Source organism: Podarcis pityusensis (assembly GCF_964106645.2).
Source record: "Podarcis pityusensis genome assembly, chromosome: 8".
Classification (NCBI taxonomy): domain Eukaryota; kingdom Metazoa; phylum Chordata; class Lepidosauria; order Squamata; family Lacertidae; genus Podarcis; species Podarcis pityusensis.
In genome coordinates, this window is record NC_138033.1 from 68,956,765 (window position 1) to 68,972,743 (window position 15,979).

Consider the following 15,979-nt stretch of genomic DNA (forward strand, 5'->3'; position numbering starts at 1 on the left):
CTTCAGCTGCTGAGTCTCTCCCAACCTGTGTGAGCCCTTTCACTTCCCTTCCTTCCGATGGCAGTTCCCTGACATCCACCTCCCCTCCAGGGCCCCCTTCATCCCCTCTCGCCCCCTCCTCTACGGGCGGTGAGGAGGCAAAACCCCGGAATGAACTTCCTTCATCTTCCGATGTCCCGAACACTTCTCTCCACCTGTTGCGGTTCCTGGTCTCGAAGTACTCCTCCTCCTCAGAGTCCATCTCCCCTTCCCCTTCCGATTCCGAGAATCCTTCCAACTCCTCCTCCTCATCGGTGGTCCCAAAGTATTCCCTCCGGAACCTCTCCACAGGCTGAGGTTTCCTTGGGAACCTTTGATGGAACGTTTCTATCAATACCTCGTCATTGATATCTTCTGCCATTACCCAAGTGTTTTCTGACTCCGGTTCTCCTTCCCACGCTACCAAATACTCCACCTGATCCCCCTTCCATCTGGCGTCGAGGATTTCTGCCACATGGCTGCTGCATTCCCTTTCTTCTATGACCGGTCCCCGAGTGGCCATCCCTTCTCGTCCCCCCTCATACGGTGACAGTAACGACCTGTGAAATACTGGGTGCAGTTTCATGTGGTTGGGTAACCGGAGCCTGAAAGCCACTGGGTTGACCTGTTGAATGACCTCAAAGGGACCCAATCTCCTGGGTCTTAATTTCTTACAACCTCCTTTGAACGGCAACCCTTGGGTTGACAGCCACACCCTATCTCCCACCCTTATGGTTTCACCTTCCCTTCGGTTCTTGTCTGCCTGCCTCTTGTATTCTTCCTTCGCCCTTTCTAAGTTGAGTTGGAGCTGACGATGGATTGCTTCCATTTCTTCTACAAAATGCTCGGCTGCCGGGACACCCCATCTCTCCCCTTCTCCCCCTGGGAAAGCCCTGGGATGACACCCATAATTAGCCAAGAAGGGGCTCATCCCTGTGGACACATTCTCGGCATTGTTGTAGGCAAATTCCGCCAGCGCCAACTTTTCTACCCAGTCATTCTCTCTGTCATTGACATAACACCTCAGGTATTGCTGGAGGACCCCGTTTGCTCTTTCCGCCTGCCCGTTGGTTTCAGGGTGCCGGGCAGTCGAAAAGTTGACCTCCACCTGCAGTAAGCTCATGAGCTTCCTCCAGAACCTGGAAGTAAATTGTTTTCCTCGGTCTGAGACCACCCTCAATGGCACCCCGTGCAACCTAAAAATGTGTTCTACAAATAACTTCGCTGTCTCTTCCGCCGTGACTGCATGCGAGCAGGCTACAAAGTGGCACATCTTTGTTAGTAGGTCTACCACCACCATGATGGCTGTTTTCCCCTTGGACTTCGGCAGATCAGTCATAAAATCTATCGACACTGCCTCCCAAGGTCGTTCTGGGGTTGGTAAGGGTTCTAATAGCCCCGCCGGTGCCCGCCTCTCCCCTTTGGCTCGCTGGCATTGCTCACACCCTCTTACATACTCCCGTACATCTTCCCTCACCTTAGGCCACCAAAATTCCCTGGTGACCAACCACATGGTTTTGTGTTGTCCAAAATGCCCCGCCGTGGGGCTGTCGTGCAACTGCTTGAGTACCCTCCCCCTCCAAATATTCAGGTTTGCGTGAGAGAGCGTCCGCCCTAATGTTCTCTGGGCCTGGCACGTAACAAATCTCAAAGTTAAATTTGGAGAACTCCTGGGCCCATCTCACTTGCCGTTGGTTGAGCACTCGTGCCGTCCTCCAATACTCTAGGTTCTTGTGGTCAGTGCACACTTGCACCTTATGTTGTGCGCCAATTAGCAGGTGCCTCCATCTCCGGAACGCCTCATGAATGGCTAGTAGTTCTCGGTCATACACCGTGTAGTTCCTCTCGGATTTGTTCAGCTTTCGCGAAAAAAAGGCACACGGTCTCCACTCTGACTCCTCCTTCCCTGGCTGCAGAAGCACCGCCCCAATAGCTCTGTCTGATGCGTCAGTTTCCACTCTCATCGGTTTTTGTAAATCCACATGCAGGAGTTGTTGTTCCGAGGCGAAGGCCCTTTTTAGTTCCTCAAATGCTCGCTCCGCCTCCTCAGTCCAAACGAACTTCTTCTTACTGCTGAGACAGTCCGTAATGGGCGCCGTCAGGTGGGCAAAGTTTCGGATGAACTTACGATAGAAGTTCCCAAATCCTAGGAACCTCTGCACATCCTTCCTTGTTTTGGGTGTTTTCCATTCCAGCACCGCCTGGACCTTGCCGGGATCCATGGCCAATCCCTTGTCTGACAGGCGATACCCCAGGAATTCCACCTCCTTGGTATGAAACTGACACTTCTCCAGTTTCACCCACAGCTGGTTGGCTTGCAGCCTGCTCAACACTTCTCTGACGTCTCTCACATGCTGCTCCTCATTCTCAGAATACACCAACACGTCGTCTAAGAAGGCCACACAATTCTTGTAAAGCAAAGGCCCCAGGACGTGGTTCATAAACGATTGAAAGCACGCGGAGCCTCCTTGTAGGCCGAAGGGCATAACTAAATATTCAAATGCCCCCAAAGGGGTGAACATGGTGGTTTTCCATTCATCCCCCTTCCTTATTCGTATCAGGTTGTACGCCCCCCTTAGGTCCAGTTTAGTAAAAATCTTTCCCTTCCTGACCCTTGTCAAAATGTCGTCAATCCTGGGCATAGGGAAAGCCACTGGTTCTGACACTGCATTTAAGGCCCTGAAGTCACACACAAGCCTCGGCTTGTTCGTGTTTTTTTTATCCACAAAAAACACTGGGCTGCCCCCCACCGCCCTGGACTCTCTGATGAACCCTCTCTTCAGGTTCTTGTCAATGAACTCTCTTAGCTCCTGCATCTCTCTGTCTGACATGGCGTACAGCTTGCCTACAGGGAGCTGTGCCCCAGGGAGTAAATTGATTTGACAGTCAAAGGGTCTATGCGGGGGTAGTTGGTCAGCTTCCCTTTCGCTGAAGACGTCGCGGAGATCTGCGTATTGTCGTGGTACCTTCACGTTCTCCGTTACTTCAGTCCCTGCTAGGGTGGCTTGGGCCCCTGCCAAACCCTTTCCCTCTTTGCAGTGTTCTAAGCAATGTGCTGAACCAAAAGAAACCACTCTCTGATGCCAGCCCACCAGCGGATCATGTAACGCTAGCCAGCTCATCCCCAATATAATGGGAGCTCCTCCCAAGGTGGCCACATTAAACGCTATCAGTTCGGTGTGCCTTGCCACCTTCATTATCATTGGGACGGTCTGCAAGCTGACTTCTCCTCCCAACAGCTCCCTGCCATCGATCGTGGTCACCTGCAGGGGGTTGCTTAAAGGGATCGTCTGTATCTGGTGTTCAGCTGCAAACTCTTTGCTCATGAAATTGCAGGAGCTGCCTGAGTCCAACAGCGCCTTTATCTTTAGAGGGTGTCCGTTTGGCAGCTCTAGCGCCACTTCTATCACTAGGGCGGGTTTAGGAGGTTCTGGCGTGGGCACTTTCACTGCTCTTTGGCCTGGCTGCTGTGCCCCGACGGTGGCAGCCAGGCGTTGGCTTTTACTTGCTTCGGTATTTCTTCCTCTCTTCCCTCCACAGCTCCTACCATCCCTTGCCATTCCTTCCTCTGGGGGCAGACTCTGGCAAAGTGACCTGGCTGTTGGCAGAGATAGCATTTCCGGGCGCCTTTTCCCTCCTTCTTTCCCCCCTCACTGGGCTTTGAAACTGCGCGCGCGCGCGCTGTTCCGATTTCCATCGGCTCTGCCGGCGGGAAAGTTGGCTCTGGAATGTCTGGAATGCGGAACTCCTTCCAACGTTCCCCCTTCCCTTCCCGCCTCTCCAATGCTCTCGCCTCCTGGCGCGCTCCTATGGTCAGCGCTGATTTGGTCAGCTGGTCCATAGACTCCGCCCTGGGCGCCCGGGAAAGTTCGTCTTTCACAGCCAAAGAAAGCCCTTCTTCAAAGAGCATTTGAATGGGTTCCGCCGATAGATCCCACCCCAATTTATGGATCAACATGGTGAACTCAGTCCAGTACTCACGGACAGATCGGCTCCCCTGTTTGCAAGCCATTAACTGTCTGCGGACCACTCCCTGTTCAATATCGCTGGAAAACATCAGATCCATGGCGCGAAAGAACTTCATCGTGTCCTTTAGGACGTCACTATTCGCTGCCATCAGGGGTCTAACCCAGTCTCTCGCCCCCTTTTCAAGATGCCCAATCACGAAAGCCACTCGTGATTCCTCGTCAGGGAATTCATCAAACTGCAGATTGAGGGCATATTGCATCTCTGTCCGAAAGCCATGATAGTCTTTGGGCTCCCCCCCAAACTTCTGCACCAATCCTGGTACCTTTCTGACGAGCTGGGTGTCTTTCCCCTTTTTGTCTGCATCCTGAGCCCTCCTCTCCTCAAGCCTCGCCGTCTGCAGCGCTAGCTGGACCTCCAACACCCGGTACCTTTCTTCCAGGCTTGGACCCGCTCCAGCTCCTGCTTCTCCGGTTCCGGCTGGGTTGCTCATGATGCCTTCTCCTGCACAAGCTGCTCACGAAGACTGTCGGAATGCTGTGATGGGACGATGAGCTGCTTGTGTGTAAAATCCTAGTCCCTCAGAGTTTGGTCAAGTTTGCAAACCTCTGTCTGTAACGGAGCCCCTTAAACATGGCTCCGTCAGTCGCTGGCAGATTCCGACAGTGGTTGCTTTCGGAATCGCTTCCAACATAAAAGCTCCTTAACGGAAACACGTCTTCTGGACTCTCTGCGTGACAGTTTCCGGCGAGGAGTGGGTGTCCCTACAGGAGGTCCTGAAACCTCCCCACTGTTTTCGCTGGAAGTGTCTCTGAGCCATCCCTCCAGCTCCCTTTCCCTCAGCTCAGCTCCTCTCCCCCTACTGGTTCCCTCTTCAGCTGCTGAGTCTCTCCCAACCTGTGTGAGCCCTTTCACTTCCCTTCCTTCCGATGGCAGTTCCCTGACATGGAGGAAGCCTAAAAAGTCATACATTGTTAATAACTCATTCTCAAATTGCCCCCTCCTTAAAAATCAAATTGTCCCATGCTGGGAACCATGGTTCTAATCCAACATTCTCTTCTCACAGTGGCCCAACCAGCAATTGCTATTCAGAGACAGTGGAGGCCGAAACCACAAGTGCTTTATCATCTGTTGCAGCCATGACCTCACCTGCACCAGATTGCAGGTCATTAAGCTATCATGACCCTTTTCTTCTTCCAGGTGTGCTAGAGACACCAGAGCAGGAAGATCGGGAAGCCTTCCAAAAGGCGAAAATGCTTTATAGATCCTGTATGAATGAAAGTGAGTCTCCTCCTTCTCTTTATTCACCCATTTGCCCTATTTATCAAGCTGTTTTCCCTAGCGGCCACTTTTAGTGAATGGAGTAGGGTGGCGCTATGCTCTAAACCACAAAGCCCAGGGCTTGCAGATCAGAAGGTCGGCGGTTCGAATCCCCTCGACCGGGTGAGCTCCTGTTGCTTGGTCCCAGCTCCTGCCAACCTAGCAGTTCGAAAGCACGTCAAAGTACAAGTAGATAAATAGGTACCACTTTGGCGGGAAGGTAAACGGCGTTTCCGTGCACTGCTCTGGTTTGCCAGAAGCAGCTTAGTCATGCTGGCCACATAACCCGGAAGCTGTACGCCGGCTCCCTCGGCCTATAGAGCGAGATGAGCGCCACAACCCCAGAGTCGTCCGCGACTGGACCTAACGGTCAGGGGTCCCTTTACCTTTACCTATATATGGTTTACAATGTAGCTAAAGAAATAATGCATTGCATATTTTATTGGTTAGGGGAAGGGAAGCTCAGTGACAAGGCATCTGCTTTGCATGCAGAAGGACCCAGGTTTGGACCCAATAGTCGGACAATGTATGGTAGCTTCCTATAGTCATTTCTTCTTTCAGATACCTGTTTTAGATGCACTTATTTCTATTGTCTCCAATGTTGTTTGGTGACATGCTACATATTGCAAGTGTTGGGATGCAGCTTGCGCTGGAGGCTGGTGTGCCTGCGTGGGAAAGAGGAGAGAGAGGAACCTCCAGGCATATTCAGCCAGGTTCAGGAGGGAGCTGTCTGAGGTCCTGGACAGCCACTGCAAACCTAAGGAGATAATACTGAGCTCTGAGTCAGTATGACGAAGCTTCCTTTATCTTCACAGATCTGCCATAGCTCAGTGGCTGGAGCACTGGCTCTGCATATAGACACTCCCAGGGTCAAACCACAGCATTTCCAGCTGCAGCTGCAAATCTCCCTTGTCTGAAACCCTGTAGTGCCTCTGCCAGTCAGTGTAGGCAACACTGAGCTTGATCTTCCAATTCCTTGGTAGAAGGCAGGATCCTCCACCAGTGTGCTAGGATCCCTATTCTCATTCACTTTTTTTCTTTCCTGCTGCTTTCCTTTCCTTTCCCATTCATAGGCATCATAGAGCAACGCGACTCATTGCCTCTGCTTGAGGTCTTGCACACGGTTGGAGGCTGGCCAGTGGCTTCTGCAGACTGGAATATTACAAATGGTAACAAGGAGGCCAGGGGAACTTTGAGGTTGTTGTTGTTGTTGTTGTTGTTGGCAACCAACTAGTGTATACATTTTATGAAATAAATAAATAATAGTAAATAAAGGAGGGTGCCCATCTTTGAACAGGGATGAGGCAAATCTAAAAAAATATATATGTAGTATAAACACTGACAACTGGGAAACACTGGCCTGTGAGCGCTCCAGTAGGAGAACAGCCTTTACCAAAGGTGTCATAGGCTTTGAAGACACTAGAACTCAGGACGCAAGGGAGAAACATGCTAAGAGGAAGGCACACTTGGCAAACCCTCACCATCATCAGCTCCCACCTGGAAACCTATGTCCCCACTGTGGAAGGACGTGTGGGTCCAGAATTGGCCTCCACAGTCACTTACAGACTCATTGTTAAAACCGTGTTTATGGAAGACAATCTTACTTGGCTACTAGTGATCGCCAAAGAAGAAGAAGCTATAACACTTCGAATCCCAAACTCTGGCACTTGGGTGAGGACTGAGGGTGATGCCCTATGGGGTGAAGCCCTGCCCTTCCAACTCTTATCATTCTATGTGGATTATATGGGTGGCCAGTTGGGGACAGCAGATTCAACCTGCAGGGGCAGCGTGCCCCATTTCTCTGCTTGAGACGAAATGGGGAAGTGCTGCCCCACACTGCTGTGCCACCCACTGCAACACCACCACCACCTGCACCACTGCCACATCACCCACCTCCATTGGCATCACACCACCTCTGCTGCTGGAAGAGAAGCAGCACCGCCAACAGTATTCAGTGAGACCTTGCCAAGATCTCGTGAGATCTTCCATGCTCCCTGAGATCTCATGAGTTTTCCACAAGATCTCACCGGGCATTGACGCCAATGCCAGCTGGCTTTCAGTGGCACAGTGGTGGACCCTAATTCCCAATGTGTCTGTTGACTGGTGTAGGTCTATGGAGCCGATGCAGCTGAGGCTACCGTCCAACATTTGGGTCTAGGACGTTGAAGCTTCCATGCCAGGTTAGTAGGGCTGGCCCATTTACTCTGAGGCAGAGTAAACCTGAGGTGGCCTCAGGTGGTGGAAGCCCCCAAGGCAGCACCCCACCCTACTGCCTCCAACACTGGCATTGGCTTAGATTAACACCTGGGAAGATTTCAGGGGCCCTAATCAACTTATCCATCTTCCTCATTGGATGAAAGAACTCAAAGTATTATACAACTGTACACCGCAAACATATGTTACTCATTTATTTCCCTCCTATCCCTGTGACCTTGGAAAGGCTGTAGGAATTTACACTGGTGGCAACTTGTACATTTGATTTCAATTGGATTTAGTCATGTTATAGTTTAGAGATAATTGTGATACATAAGTAGTTGAAATAGGATTATTATTATTATTATTATTATTATTATTATTATTATTAAACTTTTTTTAAAATCTCATTTTCTTTTCTTTAATCCTTTTGCCACAGAGCCTAACTGGAAAATAGAAGACAAGCTTGCCTTATTGAATTTCCAATATAACGCACGGGTCCTCATTGACATGTTTGTGTGGCATGACGACCGGGATTCCAGCAGAAATATAATTTATGTAAGAAAGCATCAAATCAGGGAATTGTGGTACTTTAGGTTGGTGGGCTGCTCTTCTTTGCCCATTACATGCATTTGTACATTTCACTCCCCCATACCCAATATTTTATGGATATTGTCTTCTACTAATCCTCTTCCATCTGTTTAAGATTTCATCACCATCATCATCACTTTTAATTTGTATACCGTCTTTCTATCTTATAATCCCCAAGGCGGTTTACAAGCTGAAGAAACAAAGAATGTACACCTTATAACAATCTAATGCAATACAAAAATGTGATGATAATAAAACATAACTTTAAAATAAGCAACCTACATCAAATAAAGTCAACAATCATTAGAATAGTACAGAATAATATTAAATATCAGCATATAAAAATTAAACAGAAATCTACTCATAAAAATTACAGTAAATAATTTCTAAACTATTTCAATTTCATTGAAACACAGCCCTTCTAGGCAGGTGGAAACTGCATGTACATAGTCCTTGAAATAAACAGCATCTCCAAATAAAGAACTAGAACAGTAAGAAGCTGGTATGCTATGCTTCGTGTGCTGTTTCCCCAAACAGAAAGGACTGGGTTATAACCAATGCTCCTTATACTCCCAAGTATACCCATTGAAATTAATGGACCTGGCTAACTTAGATATAACCCACTGTATTGCAAGCTGTTTCTGCTCAGTATTGAAGGACGTCAACCATCAGCTCTAGCAAAAGACAATCATTTTGTGCATGTGGAAGACAGGTCGTGGTGCCTTCCTGATGTTGCTGAACTATAGCTTCCATCATCTCAGACAATTGACCATGCTGTCTGGGGCTGATGGGAGTTGTAGTCCAACAATATCTGGAGGGTGCCTATCCCTGCTATATGTGGTGTGCCACTTGAGATCCTAAGGATGCTGTGGATTGAACCTTCACTTGGTTCCCTAAAGCTATTGTATGCTGAGTCACACGATTGGTCCATTAGCTTGGTATTGTATCTTCCAATTGGTAACAGCTCCTCTGCATCTTAATAAGAAATGTCCCAGAGCTGGACATACTTTGAATTAGAAATGTCAGCAATTGAATCTGGGGCCTTCCATATGCAAATCATTTGGTCGTTTTCTAAGCACTGGGTTTTTGATACTGACATCTTCTGTTGAATCCTTTCCTACACAATAAGAGAGATTCTTTTCCTCCAGATTGACCAGCCTGGGTTGGGAATGCCCTCAAGAGATTATTACTTTAGTGATGGCAACTACCAAAGAGTAAGTATTTTAACAGCTTCCAAACTTCACTTTCACCTTTTGAACATCACAATATTGAAAGATTCCAGGGATCCCACACATCCTGTCAACAATCTACTAAAATAGCTTCTGTTCTATTCTCTGCTCCATTCATGGTTTATGTGCTGGTCTGAGGGAGATCTCCTAAAACATTGATGGGGATTATCACAATCTCTACACATCCCAGAACTTTTACTACTCTTGGCAAATGCTTTCAACTCTTATTTCAATCTGAGACAGAGAAGAGTTTGGGTGCTCATAGGAGGTCATCTCTTCTTCTTACTTACAAGACCCCAAAGTTCATTTTCTGGCCTGAGCCTACTAACCTTTTCTTGCATCTCTGCTGATTAAAATATCAACAGCCAACCTCAACCCTAAGGTGGTCCTTGAGAGACACCAGTCCCAGATAATTTAGAACACGTTTGGGGGGGCTATGTTCTTTCAGATGTTGTTGGCCATCAACTGCCATCAGCTGCAGCCACCACTGTAGATGGTCAGGCACGGTGGGAGTTGTAGTCCAACATCAACTGAAGGACCACAGGCTCCCCATCTCTGGTTTAGATATTTATACTTCAGATGTAAGACTATCAAATGAATTGGAAGCCACTGAACTATCTAGTGGTAGTCTCTACCTTCAGTGTTTCTGAAGGTGTTAACAACTTTGCCTGATGAATTTATTGCCTCTGGACTGTGCTTAAATGCAAATTTCTAACATCTTCTCTTTGTCCTCCTCTGTTTAGGTGAGGGAAGCTTACTTCCAGTACATGGTCCTCATTGCCAAGATGATTAGAGAAGATATGAATATGTCCAAAGATGAAAACTTTGTCCAGGAAGAAATGAGAAAGGTTATGGAGTTTGAAACAGATGTAGCAAACGTGAGTACAGCATTTTTTTGGAAAGCTGAAGAGTAAATCCAAAGGGGAATGAGGACAGCAGTATATATAGTGTTATAGCCAATGTTAGCACACTCAGATGTAGACCCATTGGGTTGTATCAACTGTAGCACTAATTTAAAGTCACATAGGGGTGTACTTGTTCCAGTGGTGAAATGCTTTGTGCCAGTGGAACATTGTGGTGCATGAGAATGCATAAGCACATTGTTGGTGACTTTGTTGTGCAATAGCCGGAGCAATGAGTTTCTTTCAGCATAACTTTTCCATTGGATTCCTCCACTGCACAATGTGATAACTCAACAAAGAGCCCTTGAGCCAATGGACAGAGAACTTCCTGGGTGCCTCAACCAAGGAGTAACTTCCGAATTGTCCTTGAAATTTCCATTTCGGCACAACATGGGGGCAACTCTGATCTTTGCTTTCTAGGCTACAGTGCCCACAGAGGAAAGGCATGATGTGACTTTGCTATATAACAAAATGACTGTTGCTGAACTCCAGGACAAGTTTGAACTAAACGTAAGTGTTTGAAGACCTGCTCCCTATTGTGCTGTTGGAATGACAATCTCAGATTCCAAAACATAAAATGTTGTTTAGTAATAGCAGTTGGGTTGGGTGAACTTGACAATGTTGGTTTCTGTCCATTTTTGGGTTTCACACTCTTAAGTTCAGTTCTCCACCAGTTTGCAATTTTTGTGTGCCTGGAGATCTGCTCTGCAAAATTCAGAGATGTGTGAATTTCAAAGGGTGATTGTGCTTCTGTTTGCAATTTGTTTAAAGGTAAAGGTAAAGGTACCCCTGCCCGTACGGGCCAGTCGCGTCCGACTCTAGGGTTGTGCGCCCATCTCACTTAAGAGGCCGGGGGCCAGCGCTGTCCGGAGACATTTCCGGGTCACGTGGCCAGCGTGACGAAGCTGCTCTGGTGAGCCAGCACCAGCGCAGCACACGGAAACGCCGTTTACCTTCCCGCTATGAAGCGGTACCTATTTATCTACTTGCACTTAGGGGTGCTTTCGAACTGCTAGGTGGGCAGGAGCTGGGACCGAAGGACGGGAGCTCACCCCACCGCGGGGATTCGAACTGCCGACCATACGATCGGCAAGTCCTAGGCACTGAGGTTTTACCCACAGTGCCACCTGCGTCCCTAATTTGTTTAGGAAAGTACTAATTAGGTCTGTTCGTCTTTACATGTGAAATGAATTGAAACTCCCCCAACCCTAGTTAGCAGTAGAGGAGGCCATGACTATGTTCCGAAGGAAGCCTCAGAACCTAGTCCTGCTCTGTCCAATCGAGGCACAGGCAAAATGAAGCGTACCAGTAGTAGCTGGTGGGGCAAATGGGGCTGTGTTGCTCTCCCGGCTTTCTAATGCCACACATCATTACCACTTCCTGAGAAGAGGAAGAGGGGCAAGGCAGTGGGGATCATGCTATGGGTGCAATGGTGGAGCTAATCTGATCCTCCCAGGTGTGCCTGCACCTTGCTGAGCTCCCTGCTGCCTTGCTCCCCTCCCTCCAGTAAGCAACAGTGATGTGCAGCATTAGGAAGTCAGGAGAGCAACACAGCCCCACTTGCCCCACCAACTACTCCTGGTAAGCTTCATTTGGCCTGTGCCTTGATTGGACCCAGAGAGCAGGCCTAGCACCAATGGGTGGACATTACAGGGAAGCAGATTTCAGCTATACATTAAGTGACTTCAGAATGGTTAGAGCTGATCAGTGATGGAGCAGACTGCCTCAGGAAATGGCATGAAGATGCTCAGGCAGGGGCTGGCCACCTGTCAGGGATGCTTCAATTGCATCCTACAGTACAGGTTGTGCATGGAGCGTGGAGGGCTCAGGGAAGATGTGAGCTGTGCTCCAACAGCATCTGGGCAAGGCTGAAGAGCACTGGACCAGGGTTCCTTAGAGCACTACATTCTATGGACTCTCTCCCTATGAATCCTTTTCTGCATGATGATAAATACCTTTGAATGGGACGTGTTGAGGAATGCATTATCTAGGGATGCTTAAGGAATCCAGTCTTTGTGATTTGATATAAACCAAACTGGATCTCCTGAACTAGTGTATCCACCAGCTTTTGCACTTCCTAATCAATTCCCCCACACTTTTTTTATATATTGTGAATATATCGGGAATTAAAATCATTGAGCAAATCCCTTTGCTATGTCAATTTCAAGGAAAAACAATTTCAACAGGACCACGGAGGGATGAAAATGGAATTTCCCAATATCTTTTTTAAGGACTTGTTTTCATTTTCCCCCTTCCCCCACTCTCTCTCTCTCATCTAGGGGTTCAATTGGACACTCTTCATCCAAAATGTAATGTCTTCGGTTAACGTTGAGATCAGTCCCAATGAGGAGGTGGTCGTGCACGGAATGCCATATCTTCGGGAGCTAAAAGCTGTCATCGCCAGTTATTCAGCCAGGTAGGGATGCCAGATTTCTTGGACTGAGGTGGGAGAAGGGAGGGAGAAGAAGGGAGCATATATAAAAACATAAAGAGAGAGAAAATGAAACAGTAAAAGAGAAGCAAAAAGTAAAACAGAGAAACAAACAAGGAGAAGAGGAGTTGGGGAGAAATACAATTCAGTCCACATTTAGAGGCGAATTTACTTAATCTGCATTTCCCCAAGCAACACACAGATCAAAACACAGACATCTTTCAAAAATTCACACTTTTCTGAATTTTTCTTTCCAGTTTTCCAGCCAGGTAATATGAACAAAAATGCATATGCTAGAGTAGAGTGTGCCTATAAATGCACGTATTAGTGAAACTAACGTACAAAAGTGCATTATTTTAGAGAAATCGTCTTGCAAAAAAACCCAACACGGTTATTATTGGTGAAACAAACAAGCAAAAATGCATTGTATTTATTAAGTTATATGGCTTTGCAAAAAAATGTGTATATTAGGCAAAACATTATCATCATCATCATTATTATTATTTATTTGCAAACTGATGTTGAAATGTGAATACGTGAACTTAAAGCTGAAAAAAAGAGAAACTGAGTTAAACTAAAACCGACAGAGCATGACTGAGTAAAAGAGAAACACAGAAAGAGGGAGAGAAAATGAATAGAAAGAGACACTGTGAGTGAGTGAGTGAGTGAGTGAGTGAGTGAGTATGAGAGAGAGAGAGCAGCCCATCTGCACTATACATTTAAAGCAGTATCATGGTGCTTCACAGTCATGGCTTCCCCCAAAGAATTCTGGGAGCTATAGTTCAAGTGCGATGAGAGTTGTTGGGAGACCCGTATTCTTTGAGGGAAGCCATGACTGCTTAAATTGGCATCATAGTGCTTTCAGTGTATGGGTTGAAAGTGATCTCAGTGTCACTCTTTAAATGATGACATTGGACTTATTATGGCTGCAGCGCTATGTGCACAGCTCCATTAAACGTTGTTGTTGTTGTTGTTTAGTCGTTTAGTCGTGTCCGACTGTTCATGACCCCATGGACCAGAGCACGCCAGGCACTCTTGTCTTCCACTGCCTCCCGCAGTTTGGTCAAACTCATGCTGGTAGCTTCGAGAACACTGTCCAACCATCTCGTCCTCTGTCATCCCCTTCTCCTTGTGCCCTCAATCTTACCCAACATCAGAGGTTTTTTCCAGGGAGTCTTCTCTTCTCATGAGGTGGCCAAAGTATAGGAGCCTCAGCTTCAGGATCTGTCCTTCCAGTGAGCACTCAGGGCTGAGTACTCATTAAACATAGCATTAAACATAGCAGGACTTAATGGCTGAGTAAATTGGCTGAGGACTGCATTGCAAGTTATAGCAGAGCTTATGCATTAGATATGCTTCAGAGTGTCTTTTACTGAATGATGCAGTAATGGGAGCAGTGGGGAGGAAAGAGACAATCTAACCCCTTCCTTCCTAGATGTTTATCAGTTCAAAATCACCCCGAGGGGTTTTAAATTTCAAGAGGGTTTTAGTAATTAAATTATGTAGTGAGCAACCCGTTTAACAATTCCTCACTTCTGCTCTTCCTGTCCCCCCTCCCATGTATGCATACACCCCCAGCACAATCCAGAACTATCTGGTGTGGCGCCTGGTACTTGACAGAGTCAGCGGTTTGAGCCGGCGTTTCAAGGAGGCCAGGGCAAACTACCGAAAGGTAACACTCTCCCACTTTTTACTCACAGGTTTTACTCATATCATTTTGGGCGGAGCCATTTACTAGTGTTATAGGTACTTTTCACTTTCTTTGGGAGGGGGGAATTTCTAGGTCTATGTTGCAATTGGATTATCAAGATGGCCACTGACCTCTGAGGCAAGGCGAGGCAGCTGCTCTCACAATTTTACCGTTTTATTGCCCTATTTTATTATTTTATTGTTTACTTCCTTGTTATTTCACTGGTAAGACTCTGATGGGATTTCTGCTGAGACACTAAAAAAATATGCAGATTGGTGAGCATCACCACTTGCTAACCTTTTCACTCTTATAGACCAAAATGGAATTATAACAAAATCATGGTTAACTTTTGTAATTATCCCAATTTATTTTTTTTTTTTTTAAAAAGCTATCCTGAGCAGCTGTGTAACTACCGCCCTATTAGTCTCCTGTCCACTATAAGCAGTGCTTTTTTCCTTAAAAAAATGTTTAGGGATACTCTCAATTTGACTCAAGAAAATCACCATTTTTATAGCTCAAATCAGGAAAAATAAATAACAGTAAATGGACAAATGTACAAAGATTCACAAAATGTTTAGGGGTATGCGTACCCCCGCGTCTCCCCCCACCCCAAAAAAACACTGACTATAAGTAAACTCCACTCTAAACATTTAGAGCACTATCTATTGGATTGGATTAAAATGAATAGAATTACTGGCCCTGAGCAGATCAGATTTACAAAACAGAAATCAAATGCCAGGGATTGAACTGGGAACCATCTGCTTGCAAAGCACATGCTCTGCTACTGAGCTCCAGCCTCTTGGCTCTGTATCTCGATGTCTTACATATTTTCTTCTGTGGCTTGTATTTATTTCACTTGTGTACATTTATTTACCTAATAGCATTGTTTTGAGATATGCTCAGAGCATAGCGCTTCACAATACTTGACAATCAGCTGATAGTCGGGTATTACACAGCCCCAATCCAAGCACTCTGCGAGCTCCAAGGATATGCTGATGAAGGCTGCATCTTTGCCAGGATGTTTTGCTTTCAAACTATGCAGGCAAAAAAAAAAAAAAAAAAGGGTCATCTGATATCATTGCGATGGCAGGTGGTTGATGGGTAGATGACCTGTCAAACTTGGCCTGTAGCAGGTGGAAGTGATAAACATTCTGGCTCCCCAGCCAGATCTAATTCTCCCCATCACCACCACCCTGCAGGAGGGCATTAAGATAGTCTAAACCAGAGGTTGTCAACCTGGTTCCTACCGCCCACTAGTGGGTGTTTCGGGATTCTAGGTGGGCAGTAGGGGGTTCTATGGCACAAGCTGAATTCTCCTTCCATCAAGCACTGGTGGGCGGTAAGGAAATTTTACCATCAAGAAAGATGCGTTAGTGCAGACATAGGCAAACTCCGGCCCTCCAGATGTTTGGGACTACAGCTCCCATCATCCCTAGCTAACAGGACCAGTGGTCAGGGATGATGGGAATTGTAGTCCCAAACATCTGGAGGGCCGGAGTTTGCCTATGCCTGCATTAGTGGGTGGTAGGTATAAAAAGGTAGACTACCCCTGGTCTAGACTGTGGACAACCTTAGAACAAAGAACAAGGAGCTTGTGCTGGGCAGATAAGGAGTTCGGAAGCCAGCTGAAGGGATGTTG

The 15,979-nt window shown here is 46.9% G+C and overlaps 1 protein-coding gene across 4 annotated transcripts in view; it reads left to right on the plus strand.

Moving 5' to 3' along the window:
- Nucleotides 1-15,979, plus strand: part of MMEL1 (membrane metalloendopeptidase like 1) — a 45,113-nt gene that overhangs the window by 16,603 nt on the left and 12,531 nt on the right. For all 4 annotated transcript variants that reach the window (XM_081016103.1, XM_081016104.1, XM_081016102.1 and 1 more), the window contains exons 5-12: nucleotides 5,185-5,265; nucleotides 6,378-6,473; nucleotides 7,937-8,055; nucleotides 9,237-9,302; nucleotides 10,061-10,195; nucleotides 10,640-10,729; nucleotides 12,499-12,635; nucleotides 14,229-14,322. In XM_081016103.1, the coding sequence (XP_080872229.1) occupies nucleotides 5,185-5,265; nucleotides 6,378-6,473; nucleotides 7,937-8,055; nucleotides 9,237-9,302; nucleotides 10,061-10,195; nucleotides 10,640-10,729; nucleotides 12,499-12,635; nucleotides 14,229-14,322 (818 nt within the window). The remainder of the gene's footprint in view (nucleotides 1-5,184; nucleotides 5,266-6,377; nucleotides 6,474-7,936; nucleotides 8,056-9,236; nucleotides 9,303-10,060; nucleotides 10,196-10,639; nucleotides 10,730-12,498; nucleotides 12,636-14,228; nucleotides 14,323-15,979) is intronic.